The sequence below is a fragment of the Pogona vitticeps genome, chromosome 3 (assembly GCF_051106095.1).
Source record: "Pogona vitticeps strain Pit_001003342236 chromosome 3, PviZW2.1, whole genome shotgun sequence".
Lineage (NCBI taxonomy): Eukaryota > Metazoa > Chordata > Lepidosauria > Squamata > Agamidae > Pogona > Pogona vitticeps.
Window position 1 is genome coordinate 79,206,052 of NC_135785.1, and position 14,287 is coordinate 79,220,338.

The following is a 14,287-nucleotide window of genomic DNA, read 5'->3' on the forward strand; positions in this document are numbered from 1 at the left end:
CCGTCCGTCCGTCCGTCCGTCCGTCCGTCCGTCCGTCCGTCCTTCCTTCCTTCCTTCCTTCCTTCCTTCCTTCCTTCCTTCCTTCCTTCCTTCCTTCCTTCCTTCCTTCCTTCCTTCCTTCCTTCCTTCCTTCCTTCCTTCCTTCCTTCCTTCCTTCCTTCCTTCCTTCCTTCCTTCCTTCCTTCCTTCCTTCCTTCCAGAAATACAGCTTAACCTCTAGGTCAACAGTCCTCAACTTTTGCTCTCCTATATATTGCTGGATCCCACAATCCCTGAACAATAATAACTGAGGCTAATGGGCAGGCATTCTGGGGGATGCAGGCCAACAACATCTGGGGACTCATGGTTGGAAATGAATTCTTGGTTCTACTCTTGACTCCTCCCTTGGCGGGGATTTCTACACCTTGGGATCAGCCACTGAGAAAACTCTTCTCTCCTGTTAAATGTGCCCATGACAGTACCATGATCATCTTCTCTAAGGATTTTAAAACCCAGCCAAATCATATGGGAGAGTATTTATTTTGTTTATTTATGTAGAACATTTTTCTCCTTAAAAGGACCCAAGGCGGCTTACATCATTAAAAAGCAATATTAAATCTAACAATAGTGCATATACAAATACTAAAAAAGATAAAAGAAATACCAGACCCAAATAAAAACAAAAACAAACCACACAAGTAACACCAAAATATATTCAAAGCTGTAAGGTACAACAATCCATTAAAAAACCTACTCAGGTAGTCAGTCAGTCAGTCAGGAAAAGCCTGCCTGAGGAGATGTTTCAGATAGCCTGGTCTCAACTTTGTTGGCCCTATAGTCATAACATTGACTTTGATCTGTGCCTGGAAACAGATGGGGTAACTAGTCCTATGCTTTGTTTAACCAGTCTTAATCGACAAGTTGACTACAGCATTCTGGGTCTGCTGAAGTTTATGAATGCTTTTTGAAGGCAACTCTATGTAGTATCTTTTAGCCTTTTGTTTCTGGTCATGGGGTTTTCTTGGCGAAGATACTGGAGTGGCTTGCCACTGCCTGCTCCAGGTGGATTGCGTTTAGTTGGAACTCTCCACTATGATCTGTCCGTCTTGGGTGGCCCTGCAGGGCATAGCCCATAGCTTCTCTGAGTTACTCAAGCCCCTTCGCCATGACAAGGCAGCAATCCATGAAGGGGAGAGATCACCTTGCCAACAAAAGTCCGAATAGGCAAAGCTATGGTTTTCCCTGTAGTGATGTACGGAAGTGAGAGCTGGATCATAAATAAAGCTGACCGTCGAAGAATTGATGCTTTGAATTGTGGTGTTGGAGGAGGCTCTTGAGAGTCCCCTGGACTGCAAGGAGAAAAACCTATCCATTCTAAAGGAAATCAAGCCTGAGTGCTCACTGGAAGGCCAGATCCTGAAGCTGAGGCTCCATACTTTGGCCATCTCATGAGAAGACTCCCTGGAAAAGACGCTGATGTTGGGAAAGTGTGAAGGCAGGAGAAGGGGACAACAGAGGATGAGATGGTTGGACAGTGTCATTGAAGCGACCAACATGAATTTAACCCAACTCCGGGAGGCAGTGGAGGACAGGAGGGCCTGGTGTGTTCTGCTCCATGAGGTCATGAGGAGTTGGACATGACTGAATGACTAAACAAAACAACTATGTAGTATGCGTGGCAGTAATACAAACAGAATCTAACTGAGGCTGATGTCATTTTGCTTAGGCAAGACATCTTTAGGAATATACAGTGGTGCCTCGCATAGCGAGGTTAATCCGTTCCGGATTAACCTTCGCTATGCGAAAACATCGCTAAACGGGAATAAAAAAGCCATAGAAACGCATTGAACTTTGTTCAATGCGTTCCTATGGCTTTAAAACTCACCGTTAAGCGATGTTCTGCCATAGCGCTGCCATTTTCGCGCCCTCGGTAAGCGAGGGCAGGGCACGAAAATGCGGCGCGGACCTTCCAGCGGCCATTTTGGAACCGCCGATCAGCTGTTCTCCCGGCTTCGTTATGCGATATTCACTAAGCGAAACGCTTAGCGAATATCGCAAAGCGAAAAATCCCCATAGGGGCCATCGCTGAGCGAATGCTCCAGCGATGGCCCAGAGCGCCTCGTTAAGTGATTTCATCGCTCAGCAAGGCGCTCGTTAAGCGAGGCACCACTGTATGTAGTAGTGGTTGTTTAGTCATTAAGTCACACCTGTTTTTATTTATTTATTTATTTATTTATTTTATATCCCGCCTATCTAGTCGATTAAGACCACTCTTTGCGAGCGCGGAAGAAGCTGTCAAAATTGTCGTCTAGCAGGGACCAAACATTGTCCAGTAAAATTCCCCCATAGGAATCACTGTTTTGCAAATCGCTATAGCGATCACAAAAAGTCAATGTCTAGCGAAAAAACTGTCATGCGAGGTAGCTGTCTAGCAAGGCACCACTGTAATTGGCACAATTGCTTTAAGTATGCAGAATACTACTAATATGTGCCATCAAGTTGACCCTGACTTTCCAGGGGTTTCCAGGTATATAAATGGTTTATCAGTCCCTTCTTCTGGGGACACTCTGTGTGCCTTGTCCAAGGCTATACAGGCTGGTTTTTCTCCTGGAATGCACAGTGGAGAATCACATTCTGAACTTCTGTCTCCTTAGCTAAGTACCCATCTCACTGAGCTATGAGGCCAGCACTGCCAAAGTGTGGACATACCAGTCTAGGATTTAACACAGTAATATACCTGAATTATGAAACTGAGTCTTCTCCAGCATAGGTTGAATTCTTCTTTCCTGATGTTGATAATTTTCTGTAAAGTTCGCTGAATGGTTTCAATCAACTTCAAAAAGCTTCAGAAAAATACAAAAAATATATAAGTTGAATGTGTGCATAAAGCATGGTATTCTACATAGTCTATAGAAAAGTAGGATTCTGAGTCTTTGGGTAAGACACATGCTTATTTTTTTTTTATTCTATGATTTGGACAACCTGGAAACATGTCTCCCCCCCCCTCCAAAAAAAAAAAAGAATTGTATAACATCTATACCGATGGCATCTAGTGGATGGTTCAGGACACATGGTTTTGAGTATAAGTTATTGTGTCATGCCCTGATTTTATACATCCATGTACATTTCATTATTATAGCAGAAAGTCATTATACAGAAGACTATCATCTTAGACAAACTGTAAACAGCCAGACTATTAAACCATTATCTAAATTTGTCCATCAGAGGATTTGAAGATATTCAACAGTGTATTGTAAGTCAATTTTCTTCACAATTTAAAGCTGTTCCAGAACCATCAGTTTATTGCAGTGCTCTGCAATTAAGGAAAGGGAATGCCAGAAATTCATATCGGTAACAGAAACCAGTTTAAAGACCATCCACATCTAACCACAAGCTTATGACAGATAGTGATTTATCTCATGTTTTGGACCACTTTTGGCACAGTTAGGATCTATTGTGGCAGAATCTCTGACGTGTAGTTAACTCAGATGCAGATTAGGAGATGATCCCAATGTATGGCTCAGGGATGCAGAAGGTTACCTGATTACCCCAGTTTGGATGTGTACTTGGATTATTGGTCCGGACCAGGAGTACACAGAAGCTTAATCAGGATATCATGAGCAATCTCAGGGTGATTTGTAATAAATTAACAAGGGGAGGCCTTTATTTCCAATAATTTTACAACTGGTAAAAATGAAATTAACCCCCCCACACACTATGGCTGATATCGTATTAGTTATACTTTCTGTGAGCCTTTCCTCTTTAATATGAGTATTAATTGATTGCCTTTAGATCAGGATTTTGTGCAGCTTTCCTTTTCACCAGATTTAAAATTTTGCATTAGGATCTCTGGTAATTACTCAGCTCCGTTGCTGTCATTATTTCGCATAGCTAGTGAACCCCAGCTTTTGATAAATAAATCAACGAAATGGGGCCATAGGACACTTCCATTTCTTATGTAGGTAATAAAACACATATTAAAACACACATATCTTTTCTGATATAGTTGGCTGTGGCTTTTTGTTTGTTTGCAGAGTGGGCCAAAGACATTTTGCTACTTGAAGCTGAGGCCAAGGTGGTGCTTCCTCCCCCTTCCATGTATTGTCCATACCCCACGTATATACAAGAGGGTGGCCATGGGATAGATCTACCAATACACTGGAAGCAGCATGCCGCGTCGAGGCCTCTGGAGAGGTTTACGCCACATACTCAGCTCTGTTCTTTGACAGCAGGAAACAGTTGATGAATTCATTGAGAACAGCTGTCAAGCTGCCACCACAACTCCCTCAGCATCTGTTGTTGGAGGTATTTGCCTCAGCCTGTCTAATGATAGGTCCAGCCCTAGAAGTCTGAAACCTGTGAACACTGTGGTGTAACTCCTTTAAGGGATGGTTAACATCTTGTAAGGAAATACTCTGGGAGGTCAACAGAGTGGGGTGGAGTTATGGCAAAAGGTTTACAGAAGGACATTGGAGCTGAGTAAGTGACAGAGTTCAATCAGGAGACTTATGAGACTATTAAATGTTGAAGATTAACTTGACCTATAAATCTTATGTGAGACTCTGAAACCTCTGTGAAAAAATATCTTGAATGCATGACATAATCTATATTTCTGCATTAGTGTTCTCCTTCAAAGACAGTGTACATTTAGTCGGGATAAATGCACTGAAATTACCTCTGCCTTTAGATTCATGTTGCAAGTGTGGGAATTTTATTGAAATCCCAGACCTATACCAGAGATATATGCATGTGGGGCTCCATGTGAATGATAGGAAGAAGGGTACCCTAGATGGCAGCCCCACAACATCCATTTGTTTAGCGTGGAAAAGATGTCTGCAAAGGAGCACCTAATATACTGTATCAGGTGGTGAATATGTAGTGTCTGTGCTTCACATGAGTAGACTTTCTTATTAGACAGAGGCCTACCTGTGCATAATATCTGAGCACTTAATCTGTTGTCTGGTGAACCTTGCCCTTGATTTGGGCTTCAATGTCAATAAAATGTATTTCTGATTAAGTCGACAGTCATAAACAAGGTTTCTTTTTTAAAAAAGGCACACAGGGACTGATTTCAAAATAAACCTGCATAGGATTGTAGTGCAATTGTTTAGAGGTGGGCTGCTGGAAATGTATTCTTCTGCTGGCATTCTAATAACCTGCCCATTAGGACAAATGAGCAGCTAATTCCCTAGCTCAGGCTAGCCCCAGGCAGCCCAGTGTTGCTTGGCTTCTTACCCGAAACAGGTTCCAGAGCCATAACTAGCAATTCTGGCACCTGGGGCAGCACCCCAGACAAAAAGGTGGCAAAGAATATAACATCAACCCAAAAGAAAAAGGAAGTTTATTTTTTCCAAAAAGGGAGAGGAAAGGGGCCAAGACTGTTTAGGTTTATTTTCCTAAAAATCAGCAACAGCTTCACTCATCATTTTTTGGTGTCCTTTAGATTGTGGTGCCTTCTAGGACAAAGCCTCAGTTATCTTGCCTTAGTTACAGCCCTGCAGAGTAGCAAGGCCACAATTTTGTTTCACCCCCAGCCCCGCTTTTACTCCCTGCCTCATCACGCTTTGTGTAAGCTTGGGCTGGGGAGGGAATGAGAAAATGAATATGAGTGACTGTGCAACGGTCCAGCTTTGAAGCCAGGCACAGAGGGAAGCAGCCACAGGTAGGAAAACTAGTTTGGGAGTACAGTGGTACCTCGACTTACGAAGTTAATCCGTATTGGAACAACATTCGTATGTCAAAAAGTTCGTAAGTCAAAGTACCATTGAAATGCATGGCATTGATGTAGGTCGAGCTCCGTTTGCAAGTCGATGCCAATTTTTGTCAACATAGCCGTTCGTAAATCGAAAAGTTCATATCTAGGGAGTTTGGAAGTCAAGAGTTGACTGTATGGTGTATTTTTCTGCTCCTTAGTTGGGTTATGGGGTGAATGGATGGGGTGAAGATGAGTGAATGCCTATTGCCCACAGGTTTTTATAGATACCCACTTTTGCCCCAGTTTTGCCTGCCACTCTGATTCACCTGCCATCCACGGCTCTGCCTTCTGCTTTACCAACGACAATGAGCACCAGCTGCTAGGGACACCTGCTTTGTTTTAAAAGTCTTCTGTGTGCATATTCCAAACAGTGCTATTCTGTTAATTAAGTCCTGGATATTTGGAACATTCCTGAACTGATGTCTTCTGTTTATGTAGAGGCAAGAAGAATACTGATTTATTGATTGATTTGATTTATATACCTCCCTATTAGTGTACACATTACTCTGGGTGGTTTATAACATGGAAACCATGTCCTGTCCTGGATGTCATACTAACAGGGAAATAATGTGACCTTTAAAAGCAAACATATACAGTAAGACAGTTTCTAGACATCAGTTGTATAGCTCATGGAAGCCAATGGCTACAGTCCTACGTGCACCTACCTGAGAGTAAATCCTATGCACATCTACCCGAACTCTATGATCTTACTTCTGAGTAAACACCCAGCAAACTATAATTTATGCAGTATTCTCAGTGATTATTTATGGGGGTGACATCAATTAGGGCAGGGTGACTGATGTTTTGACCTAGGACACTGAAACATAAAAAGATAATGCAGAATTTGGTGCTGGAAGAGTTGAAATCTATCTGTTGATATTTGCTAGCAGAAGGGTGCAAACCTACTCTGACCTGAGTGCATAACGCCTGCAACCACTCTTCCCCAGGGAAAAGAAAACACAGGCTTGGCAGGATGGGCACCAAACTAGTACATAGCCATTGGGCACTCAGAGACCCAAGGGCCCTTCTTCCCTATTCCCTTCCCCACATCGAAGCTTAACCAACAAGCCAACAAAGCTCCTGGTGCTGAAGTTGCTAGTTAGAGCTTCAGGGGATATTTTGCCTATTGGAAGTTTCCCAAACTCCCATTGTCTTTAGTAGGCGAGGGACCTTTCTGGACAGGGGTGACTGTTAATCTAGCCAGCACTGACCAATTCTTCCCTCCTGCCTCTGAATTCAGAATGCAGGCCTCTCTGCTCTGAGCTCTTTTCCCCCCACTGTTGTCTCTTGGAAGCAATGGGTCTGTTGAAGCCTATTTGCTGAAAGCAGTAACGTTTGTCAGTTTGCTGCTTGACCTGTTCAGTTGTGAGCAATGATTTTTTTAAAATACTTTTTCCTACTAATGTCTCAGAATGAATTGTTGAGGTTGTAGGTGCCAGTTGATGAGAAAAGAAAGGGGTGATCAACTCTGGGGACTTCAGGCTGTTTTGTTGTGTGAATCCCTGCACTTCGGCTGCACAGTTAGAGAAATAAATTTAAAAATTCCAAACTCAACAAATATTGCTTTTGAAGGAGAATAATTACTGGGACAGCATGTTCTGTGGCTATTCTATAGTTAATGGGTGATATGTGCCGCCAAGTTGCCTCTGATTTACAACGACCCTAATAGGGTTTGCAAAGTATGCGAGATACTCAAGGAGCGGTTTTACCAGTGCCAGCCACCACAGCCGAGCAAGGATCTGAACCCAAGTCTTCCGAGTCCCAGACCCCCCCCATGTCTCCCCCCCCCGCTGGCTCGCATAGTTAATGGTCAGTATCGACAGCAATTGCCGGCAGGTTTCTTAATGCACGTCGCTGGAAGACCCCCAGTTTCACATCCTCTTCGTTGCGTAACTCGTTGTGCCTCGGGGCGCCACAGTCGGAGGACAGCCGCGGAGCCCCAAGGGACCAACTCCTGGGCGGAAATTTTTTCAGCGCCGCAACCCGCCGCCAAGACTCCGCTCCGGCTTCCCGCCTCGCCTCGCCTTTCCCCATTCACCGCACGTTCGAGCCGTTCTCCTTTTTTTGCTCCCCCCGCCCGCCCTCATCCACCTCACTCGAGCCAAGTCTTGCCAGGGCTCGCTGTGCCGCGCGCAGGGCTCGCGGAGAGCCCTGGCGGCATTGCCCTTTTAAGACGAGCCGTGTCAGGCCCGTGACGTCAGGGGAGTGCAGCGATCTAGTCGTCGCTGTGGCTTGCCCCCCTTTTCTGTTATTGCAGGCGAACGCTGGGAGGGAGAGCGAGCGGGCGGGCGGAGAGGGTTTCCTTGCTGCTGCTCGGCGTGCCTTGCTGCTCGCGTTTGGAAGTCGGGACGCTGAAAGCCCCCCCCCCCTCGCTTTCTCTTTTTTTGCCTTCCTTCCCCGCGGCAGAGAGAGTTCCCGGTGTCTTCTCCCCTCGCTTTGCCATGCCCGAGGATCGAACCGCCAGCACCGCCAGCAGCAAAACCACCGCCGCCAGCAAGAGGAACTTCTCGGGCAGGAGCCTAATGGCTGCGAAGGGGGAAATCTGAGAGCAAAGTCTCGCCTTCTCCTGTCCGGAGGCGAAGGCGGCAAAGCGAGCGAGGCTGCAAAGAAAGGCGTCCGAGCTCCCTCTGCCCGCCCGCTCTCCCGTTCTCCTCCACCACCACCACCACCACCACCCCGGGCAAACATGAGGCGGGGAGCTCAGCCCTGATGCCTGCGTCCCCGGCCCCGGCGGGAGGATTCCGAGGTTCTCCCTCCCCTGGGGCACCGCAAACCGTCGGTGTGTGACCAGGAGGTAGAGAAGAAGAAGAAGAAGAGGAGGAGGAGGACGACGAGCAGCAGCAGCAGCAGCAGGAGGAGGAGGCAAGCGGGCGCGCCGGGGCTGGGAGGAAGACCCCCCCCCCCAGACCTCACCAGAACCCAAGAACTCCCCGCACTGCTTGGAACTTCCCGTGGACTCTTTGATTGCGCTCCTCTCCGCGTGCTGGCTCCTAAGCCATTCCGTGGGATCCCTCGATATTTTTTGCAGGGCATTTTTTTTATTTTTATTTTTGGGGTCTGGTTCCTTGGAATCGCGTCGCAGTGTCTCTTTTAAATATCTCTATATCTACGCACACATACACCCAAGAATTATTTTTGGCCAATATCATGGCGATGAAAGGGGCCGCCGCCAACACCGGGATCTTGTTAGTGACGGCCAACGTTGGATCCTTGTTCGATGATGTGAGTATAGTCCGGCTGCAGGGTTTGCGGGTGGGGGGCTTATTATTATTATTATTTCGCATGCACCGTTTTTTGTGTGTGTAGGGGTGTGTGTGTATGTGCGACAGTCTGTGGCTTTTGGGGCAGCGTTGCTGAAACTGCCCCCCCCCCCATTGGGCCCTGATTGCCCCCTGCGGACGCAGAGGCTGCCCAGCCGCGGGGCTTTCGAGGGATTCTTGGCACGGGCGGCGGCGGCGGCGGCGGCGGCAGGCTTGCTGCGCTCGGCATCCCCGCCGGAGGGTTTGCCGATCGGGACCGCGCCAGCCGACTTCCTTGGTGTCTCGGAAGCGAGAGGCGGCCCTTCGGTTTGGGTGGGTTGTTCTCGGTCCTAGCGCCCTTCGGGTGTCTCCCTTCCGCCGAGCGGGGAAAGCTGGATGGGGAGATGTGCCCCTGGGGCGCGCCTCATCCTCATCCCCACCCCCTCGCCCGCCCTCCGATGCCGGCTCGCTGCTCTAGCCCGTGCCTGCAAGACCGGTCGTGGGGATTGTCGCCGGCGGCGACGCCTCGGTGCGCGTCAGAATGGGGATTCCCTTTGGGCCGTCCCGCGGCGCCACCCCTCCCTCCCTCCCTCCCTCCCTCCCTCCTGTGGACGGAGGTGTGAGCGGGCCACCTCCGAGAGCGCGCCGAGTTTGCCTGTCCCGGCGCAGCCGAGCCTCTCTGCCGGGCCCTGCCCGGTCCCCTCTCCGCAGGAAGCCGGAGTTGGAGGGAGGGAAGTGTGTGTGTGTGGGGGGGGGTGAGAGAGCGAGAGCAGAGCCCTTCCTCTCTTCTGTCCACGCCCGCGGCCCTTGACAGGATGCTTTCCTTCCGCGAGTGTCGCTGGGGAAGCCGCTGAGGGCCCGTGCTAGCCGTGTCCTCGGGGAGACTCCCTGGACTTTTTCCGTCTACTTGACTACTTCACCTATTTAATAGAGCCAGCTGTTGCCTTTGCTTTGACGTAGACGGGCTGTCCGTAGGCACTCGCATATCCTGTGGCAACCGTTGAGGGTTGCTTGGATTATACACAACTTGGCTTAGCGTTAGGGACCCTTCCCACAAATCCTGGTTTGTCCGGTTTGTGAACACCTTCTCCTTCTTAGATGCGTGAATTAACTAAGCGTGGGGGTTGGGGGTGTTTGAGTAAGCCTTAAAGTAATTTGTGTCACCACTGGATAGAGAAATCTCTGTAATGAGCAGAGGTAGGCAAACTTATTATTTGGACCAGGGCACCTAGACCCAACCCTAGGAGGCAGTGGAAGACAGGAGGGCCTGCCATGCTCTGGTCCATGGGGTCAGGAAGAGTCGGACATGATTTAACAACAACAACCTAGAATCCTCCAGTAAGAAAAATCCAATTGCCCGGGTTAGTTTGGGGATTCTGGGCCCTGTAGTAAAGGAAGGAACCTTTCCAAGCTCTTTTTATGAGGATGGAAGTTGTGCACCATGTCATTGATCATTCGGAATGCACAGGATGTTTTTCCTCACATGCTTCCAAGTGCAGCTTTTGCTGTGCACTTGTCCAGCCTTATCTACTGAATTTTATGGTGGTTCAGGGACCATCATCTTACAGCACAGATTTCTCCCCCCCTCCCCACATGTTCCTGGGGGAAAAAATCCATTAAAGAGGAAAAGGTGGAATAGATGTATAATGGCTTTTGTTGATACTGGGTTTTTTTAAAGCACTTTTGCTTTTCACATGTATTTCACAGTTTCTGTCTGAGTAATAACTGTCTTCTTGCTGGCTGGCTGGCAAAGAAACAGGCTGAAGAGTAACTGGAGGAAAGACTCAAGACCAATTACTGCATAGACTAGTGTGATTCAAAGTGTGAACTCTCCATAAAACATGTGTTTGTGTGTGCGTGTGTGCCATCTCTTTGTAAATTAGCATGTCTTGTGGGATGTTCCAAACCGCTTGTGTGCACATGAGAAATATTAAGAAACCAGGCCCTTCAGTGGAAGTTGTATCTTTTCTTACTAAGAACAGACAACATTTTAGTATTTTGGAAGTGAGAGGTGTTGTGGCTGCAACAATCTAAATAAGTGTGCAACTAAATGCCAGATTTGAATTCAGAATGATAGGGAAATACATGTTTTATATCCATTTAGTTCCCCACTATGGTTGTAATGTTTGAAAGGGAAATTTAGCTTAACTCAGGACTTTACTTTAAGACAAACTTGGAAATGTTAAAAAAGAGACCAGTGATATTTTCTAGCTCCAGATGTGTTTTCTCTCAGTGCACGTGGAGAAAGAGAGAGAGATCCTGAGCACTTATGTCTAGAAGGGGCGAGAGCAGGAGAGTTAAATTAGCAGACTGAAGATTGCATAGGGAACTGATTCAAGTCAGGTGTGTATAAGTGAGACAACTGGATGTGAATTGCAAGTACAGATTACTAAAAATGTCTAGTAAACTTAGTTTTCCAGTTTCCTGTTCTATCTCAATCTCAGTTCTTGTTTTTTTAGGGAACAGACGGTACTAAAATCACATTCACTTGATGTAGCGGGGTGTGTCAATTTCTCTAGAGTATTTGTCCTATATATAGCATGCTTTCCATTGCACTATTCACATGCTCAAAAAGCAACTCTGTTGGGCAGAAGCTTCTCTCCATAGCTAAGTATTTGGGCCTTTATAGAGGCTTCTCTTGGTATTATGTGGAGTAGCTTAGGAAGATCATAATCGTGGGTTTCTGGCATTTTAAAAATTGTTCATGTTGCTGAGGAGACAAATCCCAGCATAGGGTCTTCATTTAAATCATAGTGTTAGATTGCATCTTAGTGCTGGGGCTTGATCTTAGGGGCTTGATCTGATGTAGCAACTTGCTTAAACTGACTGTGAGGCTCATTTGATCTTTGCTTTGGTAGGATGTTATCTGGGAAAGCTTATGCATGTGGCCTGGAGTTTTCTGATGGAAAAATAATAATCATAGAACATAAATACAGTAAAATAAATATACACAACAAACTTCTGAAGAATGCAGCGAGAGCAGGGTTGACCAATAAGCAAAGGCCAAAATGCAAACTCCCTGTTAGGATCATGCTCTTATTAGGCTAGTTAAAAACATGAAAAAAGGCATCCAATTATGTGCAAGCGTTTTGGGCCACAAGAAAGCTGGGTGGGAGGCGAAGAATCTTTTTGAGGTTTTCTAGTAACCATGAAACTTCTAAAGGTTTTCTAATAAGTGTTCAGGTTGAAGTGCACCATCCACCTGTTCTATGGTAGGCCTCTTAACAGATGCTTGTTTTCTCAGATGAAGTAGTAAATTATAGGTTCTGGCAGTTCAAATGGAACCCAAAAATGATTAGTCAGAAGTAAGACTGGTTTGCTGTATATGCATGTGTGTTATATGCCATCAGGTTGCATCTGAATTTCAGCTATTCTAATATGGTTTTCAAGGGAAGTGGATATTTAAATAGCAGTTTTACCAGTGCTACCTCCCCCAGTAAGCTTCCATGGTCTAACAAGAACTTGAACCCAGGTCTTCTGAATACTAGTCTGTCACTCAGCCTGCTAACGTACTCCTGCATTTAAAATACTAGGTATTCTATTTGGAAAGTTAACTCTTGGGATTGCAACAACCAGAATTCCTTACAGAACGTCATTAGTGGCCATACTGGCTGGGGAATTCTAGAACCTGTACTCCAGTTAATGCACTTTTGCAAGCTTTGGGTATGGGACAAGTCAAAAAAATCCACGGAGGCTGCTCATTGAATCCTGTGCAAACTGCAGTATATTAGAATACTGGGCCTGCTTTATACGTATTTACGAAATCAGGATCTCATACTAGAGAATACCCTTCATAATTTGCAATGCAATGCAAAGCATCACTTTGCACTATATTGTTCATGCTGTTTATTTTCCAATGAATCATTATTTCTTTTTAAAATCTTTCATTTTTCTCTAACTTTTGTTCAACCATAGTTTGTCAAGCAAGTCAAATATTTTCACTGCAGATTTGAAGTCTGACAAGTGTGTGTGTGTTGGGAGTGAGGAGAAAGGTTGTGCTGTGTTCATTCTCAGGGGAAAAATCTTCTTGTAGAATATTCCATTAAGCTTTCTTGGAAGTACTATGAAACTGAAAAGTGTTTTTTTGGATCAGACAAAAAAAAATCTGCTATATAAGTGGCCTGCTGGCAAGTTTATACACAGGATAGGAGGGCAATCCCTCTTTCCCGTCAGGTATCCCTGTTATGTGGCATTCAGAGACAGCAATCTGAAAGTTGCTGTTTTGCATTATAGCACTCAAAATCCCTCGACCTTCATGGCCACTAGCAGTGGGATTCTGGGAGATCCCTGTGAAAAAACAGTAACTTCCAAGCCCTGCTCAGAGGGAGATGACTTCTCAAAATGGACATTTTGTTTATGTATGATGGCTGTGGTTGCATTTATTTACCTGGGAGTTATTGTCACTGAAATTGGTGGTACTTCTGAGTAGCAGTATATAGTTTACACTGTAATAGTCCTATTAAAAGCTTATTTTTCATGCCCTTGTATAACTTTTTATCTAAGGCAGTGGCTGTCAGTTCACATCTTTTGGTGGTGTATTCTGTGGTTTAAATGCACTCTTTATGAAACAGTACTCCTTTTGTTGTAATTTAACTGGGTGTGCCTTTTAAAATAGTAAGTTGCAGTCCTTTTCTTGGACAACATAATAATCATGATGCACAGTCAAGTCAGTTCCAACGAATGATGATTCTCCGAGAATTTTCTAGATGTAAGGTACTCGGAATTGGTTTACAATTCCATTCTTCTGGGGTTACTCTGGGATGGTGGGCTTTGCCCAAGGCCCTGCAAGAAGCAGGGCACATGGCTCCACCAACCACACATATTCTGTGTGATTTTGGCTGGCTCCTCTACTGGGAAGCACAGTGGAGATCTCATTTCCCAGCCCTGACTCTGCAGCCAGGCACTCCAATGAACTGAGTGATACCTGCACATTTTCCTGTATATCAGCATGGAAATATCGCTTAGGTTCACTTTAGCCAAAACCTCTCCAAGCACAGTACATAATGGTGAAAATTCCAGAGCTACAAGACAGGGACCACCTTTATACATGCATTAATGTCCTCTCCTTCTTTAGTATGTTATCTATCTATCTATCTATCTATCTATCTATCTATCTATCTATCTATCTATCTATCTATCTATCTATCTATCTATCTATCTATCTATCTATCTATCTATCTATCTATCTATCTATCTATCTATCTATCTATCTATCTATCTATCTATCTATCTATCTATCTATCTATCTATTTCAAATATCTTTAAATAAGTAAAGCCAATAGAGCTTGTGTTAAGGGCAAATGCTTGGTGAAGG

At 45.5% G+C, this 14,287-nt stretch overlaps 1 protein-coding gene across 4 annotated transcripts in view; it reads left to right on the forward strand.

The window, feature by feature from the left end:
* The first annotated feature begins 8,519 nt into the window (after positions 1–8,519).
* INPP5A (inositol polyphosphate-5-phosphatase A) overlaps positions 8,520–14,287 on the forward strand; it is a 329,370-nt gene continuing 323,602 nt past the window's right edge. For 2 of the 4 annotated variants that reach the window (XM_020794993.3, XM_078391263.1), the window contains exon 1: positions 8,520–8,956. In XM_020794993.3, coding sequence (XP_020650652.2) covers positions 8,882–8,956 — 75 coding nt within the window. In that variant the 5' untranslated portion in view covers positions 8,520–8,881. The remainder of the gene's footprint in view (positions 8,957–14,287) is intronic. The other 2 variants (XM_078391265.1, XM_078391264.1) reach the window with 1 other exon arrangement.